Source organism: Heterodontus francisci, chromosome X (genome assembly GCF_036365525.1).
Source record: "Heterodontus francisci isolate sHetFra1 chromosome X, sHetFra1.hap1, whole genome shotgun sequence".
NCBI lineage: Eukaryota > Metazoa > Chordata > Chondrichthyes > Heterodontiformes > Heterodontidae > Heterodontus > Heterodontus francisci.
This window is the reverse complement of record NC_090421.1, coordinates 15,469,844-15,496,590: the sequence shown is the minus strand read 5'-3', so window position 1 is coordinate 15,496,590 and position 26,747 is coordinate 15,469,844. Positions and strand designations below refer to the sequence as shown.

Below are 26,747 nucleotides of genomic sequence, written 5' to 3'. Positions count from 1 at the left end.
CAATCTGATCAGACAGTGAATTGTAGCAGGTACCCACATCTCTAATACATGCAATGCAATTCTAAAACTACTTTAATACACCCAGCATAAACACCAGAACTTTGTGACTGCACCTTGTGCCAATACCAGAATAATTCTAATGTATAAATTTCAATCTGTTTGGATATTGTATTCCATTTACTTTGTACCTGTAGCAGTTAGTTACAGTGTCTGGTGATAGAAAGCAGTGAAATGCTGAGCAATGAGAGATTGTGGAGATTTTCAAATTCATTGATACAATTAAATAAACTCGAGAAGTAGAAACACAGACAGTGCAGAGATCGAGTTGTCACCTCACCTTTAATCGCTACCACCTCCCCTGGTGGACAGGTGCTGTGCTTTGTACATTGCTCACAGCCATCGTGAGTGATGTTGTCACAGTGGAAGCCTTCTAAGCAATCACAGACTGTGTCATATTTCATCATGCACTCTTTGATTTGAAACGTCCCTGTATTGGACCAGAGAACAACAAACTCTTGTTAACATTTTGGGGTTGGTTTTAACTTGTTGGAATTGGCACAGCCTCAGATTTGGTTTGGTGGATTTACTGCAGCGGCTGCCTCTTTAACAGGGTCCGATTGTTGCAGGAAAACACAGGGGAGGGCCAAGCCCCTGTGTGTTTCAGGCGGCTGTCCACATGACCCCATTTGACATTTTAGGATACAAATGTTCAGCACCACTGGTACTTATCCCACAATCTCTAATACATGCAATGCAATTCTAAAACTACTTTAATACACCCAGCATAAACACCAGAACTTTGCGACTGCACCTTGTGCCAATACCAGAATAATTCTAATGTATAAATTTCAATCTGTTTGGATATTGTATTCCATTTATTTTGTACCTAGTATTCAATTTCGCTCTCAAATACAGGTCTTGTGGTATCGTCAGGTTTGTGCATGGTTAAAGGACAGGGATAGAATCATAGAATGGTTACAGCACAGAAGGAGGCCATTCAGTCCATCATGTTCATGCTGGCTCTCTGCAAGAGCAACTCAGCTAGTTCCACTCTCCCGACCTATCCCCATAACCCTGTAATTTTTTTCTATACAGGTGCTTATCCAATTCCCTTTTGAAAGCCACGATTGAATCTGCCTCCAACACATTCTTGGTCAGTGAACAGCTTCTTTCTATCTACTTTGTACAAAGCCCTCATGATTTTGAACACCTCTATCAAATCTCCTCTTGACCTTCTTGTCTCCAAGGAGAACAACCTCAGCTTCTCCAATCTATCTTCATAACTGAAGTCCCTCATCCCTAGAACTATTCTTGTAAGTCTTTTCTACACCCTGTCTAAAGGCCTCACATCTTTCCTGAAGTGTGGTGCACAGGATTGGACACAATACTCCAGGCGAGGCCAAACCAGTGTTTTACAGAGATTCATCATGACTTCCTTGCTTTTGCCTCTATTTATAAAGCCCAGAATCCCATATGCTATTTTAACCATTTTTTTGAACCTGTCCTGCCACCTTCAATGATTTGTGCACATAAATCCCCAGGTCCCTCTGCTCCTGCACCCTTTTAGAATCTGGACTGCTCTTTGTCCTTTTTGATGGCTAAGTTAAACTGTATGATACTATGATCACTGTTGCCTAAAAGTTCCCCACTGATACATGATCCACTTGACACACCTCATTTCCCCAGAACCAGATCCAGCAATGCCTCCTTTCTCAATGGACTGGAAACATACTGATCAACAACATTTTCCTGAACACAATTCATAAACTCTTCCCCTTCACTGCCCTATTTTAATCACTCACCTTCTCCACAGTGCTTGCAAGTCTTACAATTCTCATCTCCGTTGAAACGGTCTTGGTAGGTTTTGTTGGCACATGGCTGGCACTCTGTGCCAGTCTGCTCTGTGCAATGTTCCAGAACGTATTGACCTAGAATAGGAACCAAGAGAACGCTAGCTATTAAAACCCCAGCAAAGAAATATTCTGCAAAGAAAACCCATGAGCTCGGGGAATCTGTAGCAATGAGAGCCAGGAGCATTGGGCAGTAAGTGTAAGTAGCCCTAATTGTCAGAATCCTTGTTTAAAAAGTTTGGTTGGACGTGTCCAGGTACTTTTAGTTTGTTTTAACTGATTGGTCTACTAGACTTCCTGAGAAAATAGGAAGTGGCAGGAACCGGAAACTAATCACAGAGTGTGACCCAATCAGGTGCATCTTTTCTTTATTCGATCATGGGATGTGGGCGTCACTGGCAAGACCAGCATTTATTGCCCATCCCTAACTCTCCTTGAGAAGGTGATGGTGAGCTCCCTTCTTGAACCACTACAGTCCATCTAAATGTAGGCATACCCACAGTGCTGTTAGGAAGGGAGTTCCAGGATATTTACCCAGCAACAGTGAAGGAATGGCGATATAGTTCCAAGTCAGGATGGTGCGTAACTTGGAGGGAAATTTGCAGGTGGTGGTGTCCCAATGCGTCTGCTGCCCTTGTCTTTCTAGGTTATAGAAGTTGTGGGTTTAGAAGGTCCTGTCGAAGGAGCCTTGGCGAGTTGCTGCAGTGCATCTTGTAGACGGTACACACTGCTGTCACTGTGCTTCGGTGGTGGATGGGGTGTCAATCAAGCGGGCTGCTTTATCCTGGATGATGTCGAGCTTCTTGAGTGTTGTTGGAGCCGCACCCATCCAGGCAATTGGAGAGTATTCCATCACACTCCTGACTTGTGCCTTGTAGATGGTGGACAGACATTGGGGCAGGTGAGTTACTCACTGCAGAATTCCCAGCCTCTGACCTGCTCTTGTAGCCACAGTATTTATGTGGCTGGTCAAATCAAGTTTTTGGTCAATGGCAACTCCTAGGATGTTGATGGTGGGGGATTCACCCAAACTAAGCATTGGTGAGCAGGTTATTCTGAGTAAGTGCCACCTTACATCACTTTGCTGATGATTGAGAGTAGACTGATTGGACGGATTGGGTTTGTCCTTTTTTTTTTGTGGACAGGACATAGCTGGACAATTTTCCACAGTCAGGTCAATGTAGCTGGAATAGCTTGGCTAAGGGTTGCAGCTACTTCCGGAGCAGAAGTCCTCAGTACCACAGCTGAGATGTTGTTAGGGCCCATTGCCTTTACTGTATCCAGTGCTTTCAGCTGTTTCCTGATATCATATAGAGGGAATCAAATTGTCTGAAGAATGGCATCTGTGATGGTGGGGACTTCAGTAGGAGATGGGGATGGATCATCCACTTGGTACTTCTGGCTGAAGATGGTTGCTAATGCTTCAGCCTTGTCTTTACCACTGATGTGCTGAGCTCCCCTTCATTGAGGATGGAGATGTTTATGGAACCTCCTCCTCCGGTTAATTGTCATCACCATCCACAACTGGATGTGGCAGGGCTGTAGAGCTTTGATCGGATCTGTTGGTTGTGAGATTGCTTAGCTCTGTCTATAGCATGCTGCATGTAATCTTGGGTTGCAGCTTCACCAGGTTGGCACCCCATTTTTAGGTATGCCTGGTGCTGCTCCTGGCATGCTCTCCTATGCTCCTCATTGAACCAAGATTGGTTCCCTGGCTTGATGGTAATGGTAGAGTGAGGGATATGTTGGACCATGAGGTTAAAGATTGTGGTTGAATACAATTCTGCTGCTGCTGATCATAATGGTACAGAAAGAGGCCATTTGGTCCACGGCACCTCATGGATGCCTAGTTTTGAGCTGCTAGATCTGTTCTGAATCTATCCCATTTAGCATGGTGGTAGTGCCACACAACACGATAGAGGATGTCCTCAGTTTGAAGACGGGACTTTGTCTCCACAAGGACTGGCGGTGGTCACTCGCACCAATACTGTCATGGACAGATGCATCTGTGGCAGGTAGATTGGTGAGGATAAGGTCAAGTAAGAAAGAAAGAAAGACTTGCATTTTGTCACGCTCATGCATGGAAAAATAATGAACTATATGATGAACTCATAAAACCAACCCAAAAATGGGCACTTTTCCTGAAAAACAAAATGGAGTCAAAAGGTCAGGTGACCTCATCCTGTACTGTCAATACATATGGAAACTACAAGAACCCTGAGTCAATCTTCACGTCTGGACTAGCCTTGGAGAAGGCATTAAAATAGCCCATTCTGTGTTAATGGCTACCTCTCTCATTAATTGGGTTAACAATGGCATGGCAAACATGGCGTCTCCAAATTCAAACTCAAATGAATGGGTGTGAAAAAAAGTCCACTTTATCAAAATGGAATGAAGATGGGTGCCGCCCAGAACCCATTGTCTAACCATGGCCTCACCATCAGACATCATTAATGAGGGAGGACAATGGTAAAGAGAAACCATGGTCACATGACAGAAACCAGGGATCAGATAAGGAGCTTAATAAAAGTATATGCTGGCCAGACAAAGGCAGAGCCAGAGAGGGAGAGAGAGAGATTCCATCTGCTCCGATGGAAGAAGGACCCTGCCTAGAACACCATCTTTAAACTATTTGTGGGCAGAGACTGGAAATAGCTTTGAAACTCCCTACCTGAGAAATTGTACCAGGGTTTTCGACATTGAAATGTGACTGAGATACAACAAAACCAAGTCTGCAACAATTCGCCCTCCTGAAGCTTTCCAAGCTTTGTCTTCAGTGAACCAGGAAAAAAAGGAAAAACAGGCCTGCATCATTTTTTAAAACTTCACCCGTGCCCCCACCCCCAGGAAGAATGCCAGGTTGACAGTAAACTCTTAAGAACCATCAGACCTAAACACATTAGCTTTTAATCTCATCTTTTCTTGTGTGTTTTTTTCTTAACTATGTCATGGGATGTGGGCATCACTGGCTAGGCTAGCTTTTATTACCCGTCCCTAATTTCTCTTGAACTGAGTGGCTTGCTACACCATCTCCGAGGGCATTGCTGTGAATCTGGTGTCACATGGAGGCCAGACCAGGTAAGGACAGCAGATTTCCTTCCCTAAAGGGCAATCAACACAATGGTTTCATCGACACTATTAGATTCACTTTTTAATTCCAGACTTTATTAATTAAATTCAAATTTCACCATCTGTGTGGTGGCATTTAAACCCATGTCTACAGAGTAAATAAAAGCAAAATACTGCAGATGCTGGAAATCTGAAATAAAAACAAGAAATGCTGGAAATACTCAGCAGGTCTGGCAGCATCTGTGGAGAGAGAAGCAGAGTTAACGTTTCAGGTCAGTAATCCTTCATCAGAACTGACAGAGCCAGAAACGTAAAAGGTTTTAAGCAAGTAAAGCGGGGGGTGGGGCAAGAGATAACAAAAGAGAAGGTGTTGATAGGACTAGGTCACAGAGAATAACTGACCAGAAGGTCATGGAGCAAAGGCAAACAGTATGTTAATGGTGTGTTGAAAGACAAAGTGTTAGTGCAGAGAGGGTGTTAATGGACAGAAAACTGAGCAGCCTGGCCCCAAGCACAAACATGAAAAAAACAGTGGGTAGGCACAGTAGAAACAAACTGAACAAACTAAAATAAAATAAACACAAAAAAAGTAAAGAAGAACTAAAAATAAAAAGGGGGGCCCGTCATGCTCTGAAATTATTGAACTCAATGTTCAGTCCGGCAGGCTGTAGTGTGCCTAATCAGTAAATGAGATGCTGTTCCTCGAGCTTGCGTTGATGTTCACTGGAACACTGCAGCAATCCCAGGACAGAGATGTGAGCATGAGAGTAGGGGGGTGTGTTGAAATGGCTAGCAACCGGAAGCTCAGGGTCTTGCTTTCGGACAGAGCGGAGGTGTTCCGCAAAGCAGTCACTCAGTCTGCGTTTGGTCTCCCCAATGTTCGAGGAGACCACATTGTGAGCAGCGAATACAGTATACTACATTGAAAGAAGTACAAGTAAATCGCTGCTTCACCTGAAAGGAGTGTTTGGGCCTTGGATAGGGAGGAGAGAGGAGGTAAATGGGCAGGTATTACACCTCCTGCGATTGCAGGGGAAGGTGCCATGGGACGGGGACGAGGTGGTGGGGGTAATGGAGGAGTGGACGAGGGTGTCGTGGAGAGAACGATCCCTTCGGAATGCTGACAGGGGAAGGGAGGGGACGATGTGTTTGGTAGTGGCATCACGCTGGAGGTGGCGGAAATGGCGGAGGATGACCCTTTGGATATGGAGGCTGATGGGGTGAAAAAAGTGAGGACAAGGGGAACCCTGTCACGGTTCTGGGAGTGAGGGGAAGGGGTGAGGGTAGAGGTGCGGGGAATGGGCCGGACACGGTCGAGGGCCCTGTCAACCATAGTGGGGGAGGAATCCTCAGTTGAGGAAAAAGGAAGACATATCAGAAGCGCTGTCATGGAAGGTAGCATCATCAGAGCGGGTGCATCAGAGACAGAGAAACTGGGAGAATGGAATGGAGTCCTTACGGGAGGTAGGGTGTCAAGAAGTGTAATCGAGGTAGCTGTGGGAGTCGGTGGGCTTATAATGAATATTAGTAGACAACCTATCCCCAGAGATGGAGACAGTGAAGTCGAGGAAGGGAAGGGAAGTGTCGGAGATGGACCATATAAAAGGTGAGAGAAGGGTGGAAATCAGAAGCAAAGTTGATAAAGTTTTCCAGTTCGGGGCGGGAGCAGGAAACGGCACCAATACAATCATCAATGTACCAGAAAAAGAGTTTGGGGGAGGGGGCCTGAGTAGGACTGGAACAAAGAATGCTCAACATATCCCACAAAAAGACAGGCAGAACTAGGACCCATGCGGGTACCCATAGCAACACCTTTTACTTGAAGGAAGTGCGTGGAGTTGAAGGAGAAGTTGTTCAATGTGAGAACAAATTCAGCCAGGCGGAGGAGGGTGGTGGTGGATGGGGACTGGTTGGGCCTCTGTTCAAGGAAGAAGCGGAGAGCCCTCAAACCGTCCTGGTGGGGGGTGGAGGTGTAGAGAGATTGGACGTCTACAGTGAAGAGGAGACTTTTGGGGCCAGGAAACCTATTACATTTCTGGCTCTGCCAGTTCTGATGAAGGGTCGCTGATCTGAAACGTTAACTCTGTTTCTCTCTCCACAGATGCTGCCAGACCTGCGGAGTATTTCCAGCATTTCTTGTTTTTATTCCATGTTTATAGAGCACTAGCCTGGAGCTACTGGGCTACGAGTCCAGTGACATTACCACTACCCCTCCACATCCCCTGGAGTGTGCATGTGAGCATGGGTGAAGTTGCGAATATTTTCAGGTGTTTAGTTTAGAGATACAGCACTGAAACAGGCCCTTCGGCCCACCGAGTCTGTGCCGACCATCAACCACCCATTTATACTAATCCTACACTAATCCCATATTCCTACCACATTCCCACCTGTCCCTATATATTTCCCTACCACCTACCTATACTCCGGGCAATTTATAACGGCCAATTAACCTATCAACCTGCAAGTCTTTGGCATGTGGGAGGAAACCGGAGCACCCGGAGGAAACCCACGCAGACACAGGGAGAACTTGCAAACTCCGCACAGGCAGTACCCGGAATCGAACCCGGGTCCCTGGAGCTGTGAGGCTGCGGTGCTAACCACTGCGCCACTGTGCCGCCCATGTGTTGTTTAATATACATTTATCTTTCTTTAAACCTATGAGAAAACCTGTCATTTGGCTGTTGACCATTAAAACCGCAGGGGTTAAAACACATTTCTAATAAAAACACTGTCTTCAGTCAGTTGAGAGGTGAAAAAGGGAAACCATCCCTATCATTTCCCACTTGTCCGTAACAATTTATATAGCGTCTTTCATGACCACTGGATGTCTCATAATGTCCAAGGAAATACGAGCAGGAGTGGGCCTCATAGCATTTTAAAGCTAATGAAGTACTTTTTGAAGTGTAATCTGTTGGAATGCAGGAAATGCAGCAGCCAGTACACACAAAGCAAACTCCCACAAACAGCAATGTGATAACAACCAGATAATCTGGTTTAGTGATGTTGACTGAGGGATAAATATTGGCCAGGACACCAGGGAGAACTCCCCTGCTCTTCTTCAAAATAGTGCCATGGAATCTTTTCCATCCACCCGAGAAGACACATCGGGCCTCAGATTAACATCTCATCCCATCAGCGCAGCACTGAAGTGTCAGGCTTGTTTTTTTGCGCTCAGGCCCTGGAGTGAGATTTGAACCCAGAACCTTGTAACTCAGAGACAAAAGAACTACCCACTGAGTCACAGCTGACATTCAGAAACTCAGGTTTTCCTCTTTTGTTCCTTCTCTCACCACCTACCGCAGGCCCAGTCTGGCAGATATGCTCTTCTGGACTCAGCCAACTCAGTCAGTAGTGATGTTCCCGAGCCACTCTTAGTGATGAACATTGAAGTCCCCCACCCAGAATACATTCTGTGCCCTTGCCACCCTTAGTGCTTCTCCCAAGTGGTGTTCAACGTGGAGGAGTACTGATTCATCAGCTGAATGCAATCGGTAGGTGGCAATCAGCAGGAGGTTTCCGTGCCCATGTTTGACTCGATGCCATGAGCCTAGAGTCTAGGGTCTAGAGTCAATGTTGAGGACTCCCAGGGTCACTACCTCCCGACTGTACACCACTGTGCTGCTACCTCTGGTGGGTTTGTCCTGCCGGTGGGTTTGGACATACCCAGGTATGGTGATGGAGTCTGGGACATTAATTGAAAGGTCTGATTCGATGAGTATGACTATGTCAGGCTGCTGCTGCTTTACTAGGCTGTGGGAGAACTCTCCTGAATTTGGCCAGATGTTAATGAGGAGGACGTTGCAGGGATGACTAGGCAGGGTGTGCCTTTGTCATTTCTGGGTGGTCTGTTCATTTTTATTCTTCCATTTTTCTGTAGCTGTTTGATACAACTGAGTGGCTTGCTAGGCCGTTTCAGAGGGCAGTTAAGAGTCAACCACATTGATGCGGGCCTGGAGTCACACATAGGCCAGACTGGGTAAGGACGGCAGATTTCCTTTCCAGAAGGACAGTAGTGAACCAGATGGGCTTTTACAACAATCCAGTAGTTTCATGATTACCATCACTGAGACTAGCTTTTTAATTCCGGGTTTATTTAATTAATCGATTTTGAATTCTCCCAGCTGCCATGGCAGGATGTGAACTCATGTCTCTGGAAAATTAGTTCCGGCCTCTGGATTACTAGTTCAGTAACACTACAGTGCAGCAGAATAAATTTAAGAATAATGACCAACCAGTGACTATGTTTCTGGGGATTCAGGCAGGGTCTCTTTGGGGTTGAGGTGACCAGCTGCTGAAGATTTGGAATCAAGTCAATCTCCTGTGGTAGACTGGGGACTCCAATGTCTGATTCAGGTTGTTCTGCATTGTGCCAGGAGACTGGCTCATTAACATAACCTGGAGGAGTAACCATGATTCTTCTCACTCGGCTCCAGATAACCCTGCCGATTTTCTTTGGCCTCCTTATCTCGAGAGACAATGGGTAAGCGCCTGGAGGTGGTCAGTGGTGTGCGGAGCAGCGCCTGGAGTGGCTATAAAGGCCAATTCTAGAGTGACAGGCTCTTCCACAGGTGCTGCAGAAAAATTTGTTTGTCGGGGCTGTTACACAGTTGGCTCTCCCCTTGCGCCTCTGTCTTTTTTCCTGCCAACTGCTAAGTCTCTTCGACTCGCCACACTTCAGCCCTGCCTTTATGGCTGCCCGCCAGCTCTGGCGAACGCTGGCAACTGACTCCCACGACTTGTGATCAATGTCACAGGACTTCATGTCGCGTTTGCAGACGTCTTTAAAGCGGAGACATGGACGGCCGGTGGGTCTGATACCACTGGCGAGCTCGCTGTACAATGTGTCTTTGGGGATCCTGCCATCTTCCATGCGGCTCACATGGCCAAGCCATCTCAAGCGCCACTGGCTCAGTAGTGTGTATAAGCTGGGGATGTTGGCCGCCTCGAGGACTCTGTGTTGGAGATACGGTCCTGCCACCTGATGCCAAGTATTCTCCGGAGGCAGCGAAGATGGAATGAATTGAGACGTCGCTCTTGGCTGACATATGTTGTCCAGGCCTCGCTGTCATAGTGCAAGGTACTGAGGACACAGGCTTGATACACTCGGACTTTTGTGTTCTGTGTCAGTGCGCCATTTTCCCACACTCTCTTGGCCAGTCTGGACATAGCAGAGGAAGCCTTTCCCATACGCTTGTTGATTTCTGCATCGAGAGACAGGTTACTGGTGATAGTTGAGCCTAGGTAGGTGAACTCTTGAACCACTTCCAGAGCGTGGTTGCCAATATTGATGGATGGAGCATTTCTGACGTCCTGCCCATGATGTTCGTTTTCTTGAGGCTGATGGTTAGGCCAAATTCATTGCAGGCAGCTGCAAACCTGTCGATGAGACTCTGCAGGCACTCTTCAGTGTGAGATGTTAAAGCAGCATCGTCAGCAAAGAGGAGTTCCCTGATGAGGACTTTCCGTACTTTGGACTTTGCTCTTAGGCGGGCAAGGTTGAACAACCTGCCCCCTGATCTTGTGTGGAGGAAAATTCCTTCTTCCGAGGACTTGAATGCATGTGAAAGCAGCAGGGAGAAGAAAATCCCAAAAAGTGTGGGTGCGAGAACACAGCCCTGTTTCACACCACTCAGGATAGGAAAGGGGTCTGATGAGGAACCACCATGTTGAATTGTGCCTTTCATATTGTCATGGAATGAGGTGATGATACTTAGTAGCTTTGGTGGGCATCCAATCTTTTCTAGTAGTCTGAAGAGACCACGTCTGCTGACGAGGTCAAAGGCTTTGGTGAGATCAATGAAAGCAATGTAGAGGGGCATCTGTTGTTCGCGGCATTTCTCCTGTATCTGACGAAGGGAGAACAGCATGTCAACGGTCGATATCTCTGCACGAAAGCCACACTGTGCCTCAGGGTAGACGCGCTCGGCCAGCTTCTGGAGCCTGTTTAGAGCGACTCGAGCAAAGACTTTCCCCACTATGTTGAGCAGGGAGATTCCACGGTAGTTGTTGCAGTCACCGCGGTCACCTTTGTTTTTATAGCGGGTGATGATTTTGGCATCGTGCATGTCCTGAGGTACTGCTCCCTCGTCCCAGCACAGGCATAGCAGTTCATGCAGTGCTGAGAGTATAGCAGGCTTGGCACTCTTGATTATTTCAGGAGTAATGCTGTCCTTCCCAGGGGCTTTTCCGCTGGCTAGGGAATCAATGGCATCACTGAGTTCCGATTTTGTTGGCTGTATGTCCAGCTCATCCATGACTGGCAGAGACCGGGCTGCATTGAGGGCAGTCTCAGTGACAACATTCTCCCTGGAGTACAGTTCTAGGTAGTGCTCAACCCAGCAGTCCATTTGTTTGCGTTGGTCAGTGATTATGTCCCCTGATTTAGATTTGAGGGGGGCGATCTTCTTGATGGTTGGCCCAAGAGCTCTCTTAATGCCATCATACATTCCTCTGATGTTTCCGGTGTCGGAGGCCAGCTGAATATGACTGCATAGGTGTTGCCAGTAGTCGTTTGCGCCGCGCCTGGCTGTTCTTTGTGCAACACATCTGGCTGCTTTAAGTGCTACAGATGTTAACTCGCTGGGGGCTTTCTTGTTGTTCAACAGTGCAATGCGCTTAGCGGCTATGACAGGTTCCAGCTCTTCATTATGAGATTGAAACCAGTCTGCATTTCTCTTCGCACTTTTGCCGTAGGTGGTCAAAGCTGACTCATAGATGGCGTCTCTGATGTGGACCCACTTGGTCTCAGCATCCCCTGTGGGAGTGTTTTGAAGGGCTGTTACAAGTGAATTTAGAAATTTTTGTAACAGCTGTGGGTGAGAAATTCTGCTCGTGTTGATGCAACTTCTTTGGTCTGAGTCTAACTTTGCTGCACACCAGGGAGTGGTCGGTGCCGCAGTCCGCACTGTGGAAGCTGCGTGTGATTTGAACACTGTTTAAGGCGGCTCACCTTTTGACAATGAGGTCTAGCTGGTGCCAACGATGCAATCTTGGGTGCCTCCATGAAACCTGGTGACAGGGTTTAGTGTGAAAGAACGAGTTGGTGATGCAGAGGTTATGATAGGTACACAACTCAAGCAGTCTCTGCCCGTTCTCATTCATCCTTCCAACACCATAGCGCCCAAGGCAGGAGGGCCATGAGTCATGGTCGGCCCCAAACCCTGGCATTAAAGTCCCCCAGCAGGAATAGGTGTTCGGTGTTGGGGATGCTGCTAATGATGTTATGGAGTTCCTCGTAGAACTGGTCTTTAGCTTCAGGTGGGGAGCAGAGTGTTGGAGCATAGATGCTGAGTAGGTGTACTGGACCAGAGGTGGTGAGCAGTCGGATGGACAGTATGCGTTCCGAGCCATTTGAGGGAGGCTCTAACATGCTGAGCAAGGAGTTTCTGATGGCGAAGTCCACTCCATGCTGTCTTGGTTCTTCAGGATCCCTGCCCTGCCAGAAGAAGGTGTAGTCTTGCTCTGCTAGAGAGCCACTCGCGGGGAGGTGTGTCTCCTGAAGTGCTGCAATGTCTACATTGAGTCTCCTGAGCTCGTTGTTAATGATGGCGGTCTTCCGAGAATCGTTGATTTGTGTGAGGTCTTCCGACAGGCCAGGACACATAGTTCTGATGTTCCAGCTTGCAAAGCGAAGGGCTGGTACCTTCTTTCCTTTTTTCGTGTTGTTTGGTGCAGTGTATCAGTCCACCTTTCGGGCAATGACCCTGAGCTCCAAGCACCCATTGAAGCAGGTAGACTGTGGCGGGACAGAACCTTATTGACCGGGGGCTGCCTGGTTTGAGGCGGGTGGTAGCTGTCCAGTGAGGTGAGATGACCTCTCCCACCGACAAAGGCAACCCGTGGCACCCAGTTTCTACGCCAATTTAGCTGGACTTATAACCCGTAACTGCTGCCTTCCGTGTTGTTTCAGTCGCTGTGAGGCGACTATGGAGTGACCTCTCCATGGCGCATGCCTGGGCAAATTTATGGAGGTTAAGAGTTGCCCAGTCGTCAAAACCCCCCTCTCGGCCTTTCTGGCGGGGTCCAAAGGAGTGCAGGACACGACGTTTGGCACCGGTATGGCTGCAGGAACTGCCGGAAACATGCCAAAGGTGACACATGACCGCCTACGGGGTTCCGCTCCGGATTTTCTGTTAGGGTTTACCCTGCCGATCAAAGCCTCAATAACTAGGTTGGTCTTAGCTGGATGAGCTGTGGGAAGTTTACCAAGAATCGGGAGGTGGGGGGTCCCCAAGCCAAGCCTCTGCCAACCCGCACCTAAAGGGGGTGATTTTCATCTGACAATGTAAATCTGCTCCTAAGCAGTAAAGTAATTGCTGTTACTCCCACTTGAGTCTCGGGTGCAAATAGGAACCAAAGCTCCACTAAAAGCTAAATACTCCGGATGCTGGAAATCTGAAATATAAACAGGAAATGCTGGACGGATGAAAGGTCACAGACCTGAGACGTTAACTCTGTTTCTCTCTCCACAGATGCTGCCAGACCTGCTGAGTATTTCCAACACTTTCTGTTTTTATTAACCCAAAACTCCACTGTTTGATTTCGATTGGCTGAAAGTCAGCCAGGTTCTACAACAGGAGTGCTGATGTGAATAAATTAGGAATTACACCCATTAACTTTAGAGATAGACAATTTCCCATCTATATTTCCCGGAAATTAGTGAAGGCGGAGCAGGCGGACTGATTGAAAACCCACTTACTAATATGTGTGACATGTTGCAATTCAAACATACTCCGTTCCTATTTACTGAGGGTGTAATTAGTGGTTTAGAATTTAGAAGATTTTCCTACAATACCAGTACAATAAATCATGGTAGTTTAACACTGTAATCTATTGTCAGACACAGAGAATTAACTGCTTTGGGTGGGGCACATAACACAATCCTGACATAACATCCGAGCAAGTCAAAACACTCGCCGACTATCAGAGACTTGATTGAAGTATATAAGATCCTGAACAGTCTTGACAAGGTGGATGTGGAAAGGAAGTTTCCTCTTGTGGATGAGTCCTGAACTAGGGGGCACTGTTAGAAAATTAGGGGTCTCCCTTTTAGGACAGAGATGAGGAGAAATGTTTTTCTCTGAGGGTTGTGTGACTTTGGAATTCTCTGCCTCAGAAGGTGGTGGAGGGCAGGGTCATTGAATATTTTTAAGGCGGAGGTAGATAGATTCTTGTTAGGCAAGGGAATCAAGGGTTATCGGGGGTAGACGGGAGTGTGGAATTTGAGACACAAACAGATCAGCCATGATCTTATTGGATGGCGGAGCAGGCTCAAGGGGCCGAATGGCCTACGTCTGCTCCTAATTCATATGTTTGTAATACCCATCCCAGGGGAAATAAAGGTGAGCAGTACATGCCACCCCAGTGTTATTCACATCCCACGCAGCAATAAAAAAAGCCTTCCCCAATGCTGCTCAAATACTCAGGAGCTATACCTGTAAAATCTCTCCCCTCACTCCTGTCATTACACAGAAATCTGCTGTCCTTACCTGGTCTGGCTGACATGTGACTCCAGACGCACAGCAATGTGGTTAACTCTTACATGCCCTCTGAAATGGCCTAGCAAGCCACTCAGTTGTATCGAACCGCTACGAAGTCAATAAAACAGAAGGAAACTGGATGGACCACCCGGCATCGGCCGAGGCACTGGAAACGACAACGGCAAACCCAGCCCTGTCAACCCTGCAAAGTCCTCCTTACTGACATCTGGGGGCTTGTGCCAAAGTTGGGAGAGCTGTCCCACAGACTAGTCAAGCAACAGCCTGACATAGTCATACTCACGGAATCATACCGTACAATGTCCCAGACACTGCCATCACCATCCCCGGGTATGTTCGGGCCCACCGGCAGGACAGACCCACCAGAGGTGGTGGCACAGTGGTATACAGTAGGGAGGGAGTTGCCCTGGGAGTCCTCAACATCGACTCCGGACCCCATTAAGTCTCATGGCATCAGGTCAAACATGGGCAAGGAAACCTCCTGCTGATTACCACCTACTGCCCTCCCTCAGCTGATGACTCAGTAGTCCTCCATGTTGATCACCACTTGGAGGAAGCACTGAGGGTGGCAAAGGCGCCGAATGTACTCTGGGTGGGAGGCTTCAATGTCCATCACCAAGAGTGGTTCGGTAGCACCACTACTGACCGAGCTGGCTGAGTCCTAAAGGACGCAGCTGCTAGACTGGGTCTGCGGCAGGTGGGGGGGAACCAACAAGAGGGAAAAACATACTTGACCTCATCCTTACCAATCTGCCTGTCGCAGATGCATCTGTCCATTACTGTATTGGTAGGAGTGACCACTGCACAGTCCTTTTGGAGATGAAGTCCCGTCTTCACATTGAGGATACCCTCCATCATGTTGTGTGGCACTATCACTGTGCTAAATGGGATCGCTTTCAAACAGATCTAGCAATGCAAAACTGGGCATCCATGAGGCGCTGTGGGCCTCACCAGCAGCAGAATTGTACTCAGCCACAATCTGTAACCTCATGGCCCGGAATTTCCCCACTCTACTGTTACCATCAAGCCAGAAGACCAACCCTGGTTCAATGACGAGTGCCGGAGGGCATGCCAGGAGCAGCACCAGGCATACCTCAAAATGAGGTGTCAACCTGGTGAAACTACAACACAGGACTACTTGCATGCCAAACTGCGCAAGCAGCATGCATTAGACAGGGTTAACCGATCCCATAACCAACGGATCAGATCTAAGCTCTGCAGTCCTGCCACATCCAGACATGAATGGTGGTGGACAATTAAACAACTAACTGGGAGGAGGTGGCTCCACAGATATCCCCATCCTCAATGATGGGGGAGCCCAGCACATCAGTGCGAAAGATAAGGCTGAAGCATTGGCAACAATCTTCAGCCAGAAGTGCCAAGTTGATGATCCATCTCGGCCTCCTCCTGAAGTCCCAGCATCACAGATGCCAGTCTTCAGCCAATTCAATTCATTCTGTGTGATATTAAGAAATGACTGAAGGCACTGGATACTGTAAAGGCTATGGGTCCTGACAATATTCTGGCAATAGTACTGAAGACCTGTGCTCCAGAACGTTCCGCGCCCCTAGCCAAGCTGTTTCAGTACAGCTACAACACTGGCATCTACCCGGCAATGTGGAAAATTGCCCAGGTATGCCCTGTACACAAAAAGCAGGACAAGTCCAACCTGGCCAATTACCACCCATCAGTCTACTGTCAATCATCAGTAAAGTGATGGAAGGTGTCATCAACAGTGCTATCAAGCTGCACTTGCTAAGCAATAACCTGCTCAGTGACGCTCAGTTTGGGTTCCACCAGGGCTACTCAGCTCCTGACCTCATTACAGCCTTGGTTCAAACATGGACAAAAGAGCTGAACTCCAGAGGTGAGGTGAGAGTGACTGCCCTTGACATCAAGGCAGCATTTGACGGAGTATGGCATCAAGGAGCCCTAGCAAAACTGAGGTCAATGGGAATCAGGGGGAAAACCCTCTGCTGGCTGGAGTCATACCTAGCGCAAAGAAAGATGGTTGTGGTTGTTGGAGGTCAATCATCTCAGCTCCAGGACAACACTGCAGGAGTTCCTCAGGGTAGTGTCCTAGGCCCAACCATCTTCGGCTGCTTCATCAATGACCTTCCTCCATCATAAGGTCAGAAGTGGGAATGTTCGCTGATGATTGCACAATGTTCAGCACCATTCGCGACTCCTCAGATACTGAAGCAGTCTGTGTAGAAATGCAGCAAGACCTGGACAATATCCAGGCTTGGGCTGATAAGTGACAAATAACATTTGCGCCACACAAGTGCCAGGCAGTGACCATCTCCAACAAGAGAGAACCTACCATCCCCCCTTGACATTCAATGGCATTACCATCGCTGAATCCCCCACAATCAACATCCTTGGAGCTACCATTGACCAGAAACTGAACTGGAGTAGCCATATAAATACCGTGGCTACAAGAGCAGGTCAGAGGCCAGGAATCCTGCGGCGAGAACTCACCTCCTGACTCCCCAAAGCCTGTCCACCATCTACAAGGCACAAGTCAGGAGTGTGATGGAATACTCTCCACTTGCCTGGATGGGTGCAGCTCCAACAACACTCAAGAAGCTCGGCACCATCCAGGACAAAGCAGCCTGCTTGATTGGCACCCCATCCACAAACATTCACTCCCTCCACCACCAATGCACAGTGTGTACCATCTGCAAGGTTCACTGCAGCAACGCACCAAACAGCACCTTCCAAACCCGCGACGTCTACCAACTAGAAGGACAAGGGCAGCAAATGCATGGGAACATCACCACCTGCAAGTTCCTCTCCAAGTCACACCCATCCTGACTTGGAACTGTATCGCCGTTCCTTCACTGTCGCTGGGTCAAAATCGTGGAACTCCCTTCCAAACAGCACTGTGGACTGCAGCGGTTCAAGAAGGCAGCTCACCACCACCTTCTCAAGGGCAATTAGGGATGGGCAATAAATGCTGGCCTAGCCACTGATGCCCATGGATGAATGAAAAAAAATGCAGACTTACCAGGTTCACACATTGGGCAGCAGAAGCCTTTCTGCTCATACTCCTTTACATTACACGAATCATGACAGACTGGACACACTATGCAAGTAGTAACCTGTATAGAATTATGGAGAGCAATGAGTAACATTTTGGCAGTTAGATTTACATTCTGAAATTAAAAGTTCAGCATTATAACATAATCACAACAAAACTGTGTGGAGATTGCAAGCAGAGTGTGGAGATTCGAGTTTGGTGAGTGGGAATTTTAGAGATACAGCACTGAAACAGGCCCTTCAGCCCACCAAGTCTGTGCCGACCAACAACCACCCATTTATACTAACCCTACACTACCCCCATATTTTCTACCAAATCCCCACCATTCTCCTACCACCTACCTACACTAGGGGCAATTTACAATGGCCAATTTACCTATCAACCTGCAAGTCGTTTGGAGGTGGGAGGAAACCGGAGCACCCGGCGGAAACCCACACGGTCACAGGGAGAACTTGCAAACTCCACACAGGCAGTACCCAGAATCGAACCCGGGTCACTGGAGCTGTGAGGCTGCGGTGCTAACCACTGCGCCACTGTGCCACATAAAAATGTGGTCTGCAGTTAGCATTTAACTGGAATTTACCCTCCAGATAAGGTAGGGTTAAGAAAGTAAAGTAAGTTTCTTCCAGTCTGAGGCAGGGATTAACAGGCTCGACTGCAAAGTAGCTGATTAGTTAAGTAGCTCACAAGTCCAATCTGGTTGCTGCAGTTTCAGCTGCAAAAAGTATAAATACAGAGGTCTGGGTGCAGCCTGCAAACGGGGTGTGCAGATACAAGTTTTGTGAGCTTGGTGAAAGGGGAGGAGAGGGAGCTCAGATTGGAGGGAATTAAAACTGGTAATTTGTCAGGGGTGTGGGAACCAGGAGCACATATCAGAGAGGAATACCAAGGCGCATAGAATACTGGGGGGAGGGAGATAGATAGCACGCGAGTAGGGAATAGTAAGTTATGAGGTGGGGTCAGAGTAAGGGAGAAAGTAAGAAAGTCTAAATCAGGGTTAATGTGCATGTATGTAAATGCATGGAGTGTGGTTCATAACATTTATGAGCAGTTGTGCTCTGTTATTTTGTCCATCTATACCCTTTTCCTTCCTTTCTTTTTAATAATGTTATCGTTATCATTAATAATCGTTTAATAATTACTCAATAAAATGACTGTTTTAACACATTATTTGGTGTTGTGTCACTCATTCGTGTTATGTCCAGAGCACGCCTCCAACCCTAAGTGAGACTCTGCAGGGGACTCTCACGCCCTGCACCACTCTCCATACACTTTAATATCTCACCCAGTCTGATCCCACTCTCCTGACCACTCTCCATACACTTGAATATCTCACCCAGTCTGATCCCACTCTCCTGACCACTCTCCATACACTTTAATATCTCACCCAGTCTGATCCCACTCTCCTGACCACTCTCCATACACTTTAATATCTCACCCAGTCTGATCCCACTCTCCTGACCACTCTCCATACACTTTAATATCTAACCCAGTCTAATCCCACTCTCCTGACCACTCTCCATACACTTTAATATCTAACCCAGTCTAATCCCACTCTCCTGACCACTCTCCATACACTTTAATATCTCACCCAGTCTAATCCCACTCTCCTGACCACTCCCCATACACTTTAATATCTCACCCAGTCTAATCCCACTCTCCTGACCACTCTCCATACACTTTAATATCTAACCCAGTCTAATCCCACTCTCCTGACCACTCTCCATACACTTTAATATCTAACCCAGTCTAATCCCACTCTCCTGACCACTCTCCATACACATTAATATCTAACCCAGTCTAATCCCACTCTCCTGACCACTCCCCATACACTTTAATATCTCACCCAGTCTAATCCCACTCTCCTGACCACTCTCCATACACTTTAATATCTCACCCAGTCTAATCCCACTCTCCTGACCACTCTCCATACACTTTAATATCTCACCCAGTCTAATCCCACTCTCCTGACCACTCTCCATACACATTAATATCTCACCAACTCTAATCCCACTCTCCTGACCACTCTCCATACACTTGAATATCTCACCCAGTCAAATCCCACTCTCCTGACCACTCTCCATACACTTTAATATCTCACCCAGTCTAATCCCACTCTCCTGACCACTCTCCATACACTTTAATATCTCACCCAGTCTGATCCCACTCTCCTGACCACTCTCCATACACTTTAATATCTCACCCAGTCTAATCCCACTCTCCTGACCACTCTCCATACACATTAATATCTCACCCAGTCTGATCCCACTCTCCTGACCACTCCCCATACACTTTAATATCTCACCCAGTCTAATCCCACTCTCCTGACCACTCTCCATACACTTTACTATCTCACCCAGTCTGATCCCACTCTCCTGACCACTCTCCATACACATTAATATCTCACCCAGGCTAATCCCACTCTCCTGACCACTCCCCATGCACTTTAATATCTCACCCAGTCTGATCCCACTCTCCTGACCACTCTCCATACACTTTAATATCTCACCCAGTCTAATCCCACTCTCCTGACCACTCTCCATACACTTTAATATCTCACCCAGTCTAATCCCACTCTCCTGACCACTCTCCATACACTTCAATATCTCACCCAGTCTAATCCCACTCTCCTGACCACTCTCCCTACACTTTAATATCTCACCCAGTCTAATCCCACTCTCCTGACCACTCTCCATACACATTAATATCTAACCCAGTCTAATCCCACTCTCCTGACCACTCCCCATACACTTCAATATCTCACCCAGTCTAATCCCACTCTCCTGACCACTCTCCATACACTTTAATATCTCACCCAGTCTAATCCCACTCTCCTGACCACTCTCCATACACTTTAATATCTCACCCAGTCTAATCCCACTCTCCTGACCACTCTCCATACACTTTAATATCTAACCCAGTCTAATCCCACTCTCCTGACCACTCTCCATACACTTTAATATCTCACCCAGTCTGATCCCACTCTCCTGACCACTCTCCATACACTTTAATATCTCACCCAGTCTAATCCCACTCTCCTGACCACTCTCCCTACACTTTAATATCTCACCCAGTCTAATCCCACTCTCCTGACCACTCTCCATACACTTTAATATCTCACCCAGTCTAATCCCACTCTCCTGACCACTCTCCATACACTTTAATATCTCACCCAGTCTAATCCCACTCTCCTGACCACTCTCCATACACTTTAATATCTCACCCAGTCTAATCCCACTCTCCTGACCTCTCTCCATACACTTTAATATCTCACCCAGTCTAATCCCACTCTCCTGACCACTCTCCATACACTTTAATATCTCACCCAGTCTAATCCCACTCTCCTGACCACTCTCCATACACTTTAATATCTCACCCAGTCTAATCCCACTCTCCTGACCACTCTCCATACACTTTAATATCTCACCCAGTCTAATCCCACTCTCCTGACCACTCTCCATACACTTTAATATCTCACCCAGTCTAATCCCACTCTCCTGACCACTCTCCATACACTTTAATATCTCACCCAGTCTAATCTCACTCTCCTGACCACTCTCCATACACATTAATATCTCACCCAGTCTAATCCCACTCTCCTGACCACTCTCCATACACATTAATATCTCACCCAGTCTAATCCCACTCTCCTGACCACTCCCCATACACATTAATATCTAACCCAGTCTAATCCCACTCTCCTGACCACTCTCCCTACACTTTAATATCTCACCCAGTCTGATCCCACTCTCCTGACCACTCTCCATACACTTTAATATCTCACCCAGTCTAATCCCACTCTCCATACACTTCAATATCTCACCCAGTCTAATCCCACTCTCCTGACCACTCCCCATACACTTTAATATCTAACCCAGTCTGATCCCACTCTCCTGACCACTCTCCATACACTTTAATATCTCACCCAGTCTAATCCCACTCTCCTGACCACTCCCCATACACTTCAATATCTAACCCAGTCTGATCCCACTCTCCTGACCACTCTCCATACACTTTAATATCTCACCCAGTCTAATCCCACTCTCCTGACCACTCTCCATACACTTTAATATCTCACCCAGTCTAATCCCACTCTCCTGACCACTCCCCATACACATTAATATCTAACCCAGTCTAATCCCACTCTCCTGACCACTCTCCATACACATTAATATCTCACCCAGTCTGATCCCACTCTCCTGACCACTCTCCATACACTTTAATATCACACCCACTCTAATCCCACTCTCCTGACCACTCTCCATACACTTTAATATCTCACCCAGTCTAATCCCACTCTCCTGACCACTCTCCATACACTTTAATATCTCACCCAGTCTAATCCCACTCTCCTGACCACTCTCCATACACTTTAATATCTCACCCAGTCTAATCCCACTCTCCTGACCACTCTCCATACACTTTAATATCACACCCACTCTAATCCCACTCTCCTGACCACTCTCCATACACTTTAATATCTCACCCAGTCTAATCCCACTCTCCATACACTTTAATATCTCACCCAGTCTAATCCCACTCTCCTGACCACTCTCCATACACATTAATATCTCACCCAGTCTAATCCCACTCTCCATACACTTTAATATCTAACCCAGTCTGATCCCACTCTCCTGACCACTCCCCATACACATTAATATCTAACCCAGTCTAATCCCACTCTCCTGACCACTCTCCATACACTTTAATATCTCACCCAGTCTAATCCCACTCTCCTGACCACTCTCCCTACACTTTACTATCTCACCCAGTCTAATCCCACTATCCTGACCACTCTCCATACACATTAATATCTCACCCAGTCTAATCCCACTCTCCTGACCACTCTCCATGCACATTAATATCTCACCCAGTCTAATCCCACTCTCCTGACCACTCTCCATACACATTAATATCTCACCCAGTCTAATCCCACTCTCCTGACCACTCTCCATACACTTTAATATCTCACCCAGTCTGATCCCACTATCCTGACCACTCTCCATACACTTTAATATCTCACCCAGTCTAATCCCACTATCCTGACCACTCTCCATACACTTTAATATCTCACCCAGTCTGATCCCACTCTCCTGACCACTCTCCATACACTTTAATATCTCACCCAGTCTGATCCCACTCTCCTGACCACTCTCCATACACATTAATATCTCACCCAGTCTAATCCCACTCTCCTGACCACTCTCCATACACTTTAATATCTCACCCAGTCTAATCCCACTCTCCTGACCACTCTCCATACAGTTTAATATCTCACCCAGTCTAATCCCACTCTCCTGACCACTCTCCATACACTTTAATATCTCACCCAGTCTAATCCCACTCTCCTGACCACTCTCCATACACTTTAATATCTCACCCAGTCTAATCCCACTCTCCTGACCACTCTCCATACACTTTAATATCTCACCCAGTCTGATCCCACTCTCCTGACCACTCTCCATACACTTTAATATCTCACCCAGTCTGATCCCACTCTCCTGACCACTCTCCATACACTTTAATATCTCACCCAGTCTAATCCCACTCTCCATACACATGAATATCTCACCCAGTCTGATCCCACTCTCCTGACCACTCTCCATACACTTTAATATCTCACCCAGTCTAATCCCACTCTCCATACACTTTAATATCTCACCCAGTCTGATCCCACTCTCCTGACCACGCTCCATACACTTTAATATCTCACCCAGTCTAATCCCACTCTCCTGACCACTCTCCATACACTTTAATATCTCACCCAGTCTAATCCCACTCTCCTGATCACTCTCCATACACTTTAATATCTCACCCAGTCTAATCCCACTCTCCTGACCACTCTCCCTACACTTTACTATCTCACCCAGTCTAATCCCACTATCCTGACCACTCTCCATACACATTAATATCTCACCCAGTCTAATCCCACTCTCCTGACCACTCTCCATGCACATTAATATCTCACCCAGTCTAATCCCACTCTCCTGACCACTCTCCATACACTTTAATATCTCACCCAGTCTGATCCCACTCTCCTGACCACTCTCCATACACTTTAATATCTCACCCAGTCTGATCCCACTCTCCTGACCACTCTCCATACACTTTAATATCTCACCCAGTCTAATCCCACTCTCCTGACCACTCTCCATACACTTTAATATCTCACCCAGTCTGATCCCACTCTCCTGACCACTCTCCATACACTTTAATATCTCACCCAGTCTAATCCCACTCTCCATGCACATTAATATCTCACCCAGTCTAATCCCACTCTCCTGACCACTCTCCATACACTTTAATATCTCACCCAGTCTAATCCCACTCTCCATACACATTAATATCTCACCCAGTCTAATCCCACTCTCCTGACCACTCTCCATACACATTAATATCTCACCCAGTCTGATCCCACTCTCCTGACCACTCTCCATACACTTTAATATCTCACCCAGTCTGATCCCACTCTCCTGACCACTCTCCATACACTTTAATATCTCACCAAGTCTTTTTTTTCCAAAAATATACTTGATTCATAATCTGTAAAAAATACATTCCAAACAGTTCAAAACAACACCAAGTTGACATTCCAAACAGTGCAAAGGAAATCAGTTTCCTTCAATACAGGAGTGAGTTGCCTCCCAATCCTTCCATTCCATTTTACATGCCATGTACATTTTACAGCAAACCCATATTTGGTGTATACAGCCCGAGGGGTTTTCCATGGATCCAGCCCCTCAGTTCAGCTTGGTGGGAGGACCTTACACAGTGGTCTTTCCCCATTGAGCCTTTGCTGCGGCTGCCCCAAGCTTTAGTGCGTCCCTCAGCACGTAGTCCTGGACCTTGGAATGTGCCAGTCTGCAACACTCGGTCGTGGACAACTCTTTGCGCTGGAAGACAAGCATGTTTCGGGCAGACCAAAGGGTGTCTTTCACCGAATTGATAGTCCTCCAGCAGCAGTTGATGTTTGTCTCGGTGTGCGTCCCTGGGAACAGCCCGTGGAGCACAGACTCCTGTGTTACAGAGCTGCTTGGGATGAACCTTGACAAAAACCACTGCATCTCTTTCCACACCTGCTTTGCAAAGGCACATTCCAGGAGGAGGTGGGCGACCGTCTCTTCCCCACCACAGCCAACGCGGGGGCATTGTGCGGAGGGGGCGAGACTGCGGGCGTGCAGGAAGGATCTGACGGGGAGGGCTCTTCTCACCACCAGCCAAGCTACATCTTGGTGCTTGTTTGAAAGTTCTGGTGATGAGGCATTCCGCCAAATGACTTTGACGGTCTGCTCGGGGAACCATCCGACAGGATCCACCGTTTCCTTTTCCCGTAGGGCCTTGAGGACATTCCGTGCAGACCACTTCCTGATGGACCGGTGGTCAGAAGTGTTTTCCCGCAGAAACTGCTCCACGAAGGATAGGTGGTACGGCACGGTCCAACTGCATGGAGCGTTCCGCGGCAATGTGACCAGGCCCATCCTTCGCAACACCGGGGACAGATAGAACCTCAGCACGTAGTGACACTTGGAGTTTGCGTATTGGGGATCTACACACAGTTTGATGCAGCCGCACACGAAGGTGGTCATCAGGATGAGGGCCGCGTTGGGTACATTTTTCCCGCCCTTGTCCAGAGATTTGAACATCGTGTCCCTCCGGACCCGGTCCATTTTAGATCCCCAGACGAAGCGGAAAATGGCTTGGGTGACTGCCACGGTGCAGGAGTGGGGTATGGGCCAGACCTGCGCCATGTACAGCAACAACGTGAGCGCCTCGCACCTGATGACCAGGTTCTTACCCACAATGGAGAGAGATCGCTGCCCCCATATGCCCAACTTTTGTCGTACCTTGGCTACTCACTCCTCCCATGTTTTTGGTGCACGCCCCGGCCCTTCCGAACAGTCATGAGTTGCCTCACAACCCTTCCATTTCATTGTCGTGCCTGATTCACCCAGTCTAATCTCACTCTCCTGCTTGTTCCCTTTCACCTTTTCAAGCATCTAGTTATCTTTAGTGGTTCGCTGTGTCTTAACTCCATTCTCTGATATGATCAACTTTTACAGTATATCGGGCACAGATTCTACAAGAATGCAAATTAGCTCCCTTTGAATTTCCAAAATCACAATAAGATGCACTACCTCCATCAGTTATTTAAACTCATAAAAAACACTCATTTCCGGTCTCAAAAGAATAGATGCAGATTTTTTTTAAAACGTGTAAAAAGAACATAAAAATGTGTACCATTGAGACTCTAAATTGACAGTGTATGAACATATAAATAAATCTCCAGTTCAGACTTCGATTCACAAGTATAGAAGTTTTTAACTCAAACTTAACTGTTCCGGCCTCATTGTCGAGGTCAATGCCAAGTTTGTAACCATCGCTACAGGCCTGACCTGACTCAGGGCACAAGACAGAGATTGTTACTGGATTGATCCTGAACTGACAATACTAAGAAACTTTGCGAGAAAGAATCAAGAATTGCGAAGTTCCGGCGGTTAAAATTAAGAGAATAAATGGATGCCGGTTTCGTCCATTCAGCCACACTTGTGATTAATCTTAAGAAACACAAACACGACATCTGTATTGATGATTGTTTTAAAAACAAACAAACCGTAGCAAAGAGAATCCTCAGATCAAACATTGTCCTGGCGGAATTCGAAGTTGGAGAGGAAGTTCCTCCAAGCCCAGGAGGATGGCGGTGGAGTTGTTTTGAAAGGCACGCTGACAGCGATTTGAAATAAAAAGCCTCTTCACTGTCTTCAACAAGTTTCAGATGTCGGAACTGAACGATAATTTACAAATTCCCCCCAAAAAATCCAAAGTTCAAAAATATAGAATTTGATATTCCAGCCGAGTGTGAAACGGAAGATTGTGCAACCGAGGATTCAATCATTCACCTGATACTTTGGAGGGGAGGAGGGGAGGGGAGGGGAGGGGAGGAGGGGAGGGGAGGGGGGAGGGGAGGAGGGGAGGGGAGGGGAGGGGAGGGGAGGAGGGGAGGGGAGGAGGGGAGAGGAGGGGAGGAGGGGGGAGAGGAGGGGAGGAGGGGAGGGGAGGAGGGGAGGAGGGGAGAGGGGAGGAGGGGAGGGAGGAGGGGAGGGGAGGGGAGAGGGAGGGGAGGGGAGGGGAGGGGAGGGGAGGGGAGGGGAGGGGAGGGGAGGGGAGGGGAGGAGGGGAGGGGAGGGGAGAGGAGAGGGGAGGAGGGGAGGGAGAGGAGAGGGGAGGGGGAGGAGGGGAGGAGGGGAGGGGAGGAGGGGAGGAGGGAGAGGAGGGGGAGGAGGGGAGGGG

The 26,747-nt window shown here is 47.6% G+C and overlaps 1 protein-coding gene across 1 annotated transcript in view; it reads right to left on the bottom strand.

Moving 5' to 3' along the window:
• LOC137358731 (tumor necrosis factor receptor superfamily member 5-like) overlaps window positions 1-26,377 on the bottom strand; it is a 69,482-nt gene extending 43,105 nt beyond the window's left edge. The window contains exons 1-4 of the mRNA XM_068025004.1: window positions 26,071-26,377; window positions 17,427-17,520; window positions 1,803-1,928; window positions 338-487 (exon numbers count right to left, since the gene is read on the bottom strand). Of these exons, the coding sequence (XP_067881105.1) occupies window positions 338-487; window positions 1,803-1,928; window positions 17,427-17,520; window positions 26,071-26,100 (400 nt within the window). The 5' untranslated portion in view covers window positions 26,101-26,377. The remainder of the gene's footprint in view (window positions 1-337; window positions 488-1,802; window positions 1,929-17,426; window positions 17,521-26,070) is intronic.
• Between the last annotated feature and the right edge of the window lie 370 nt (window positions 26,378-26,747).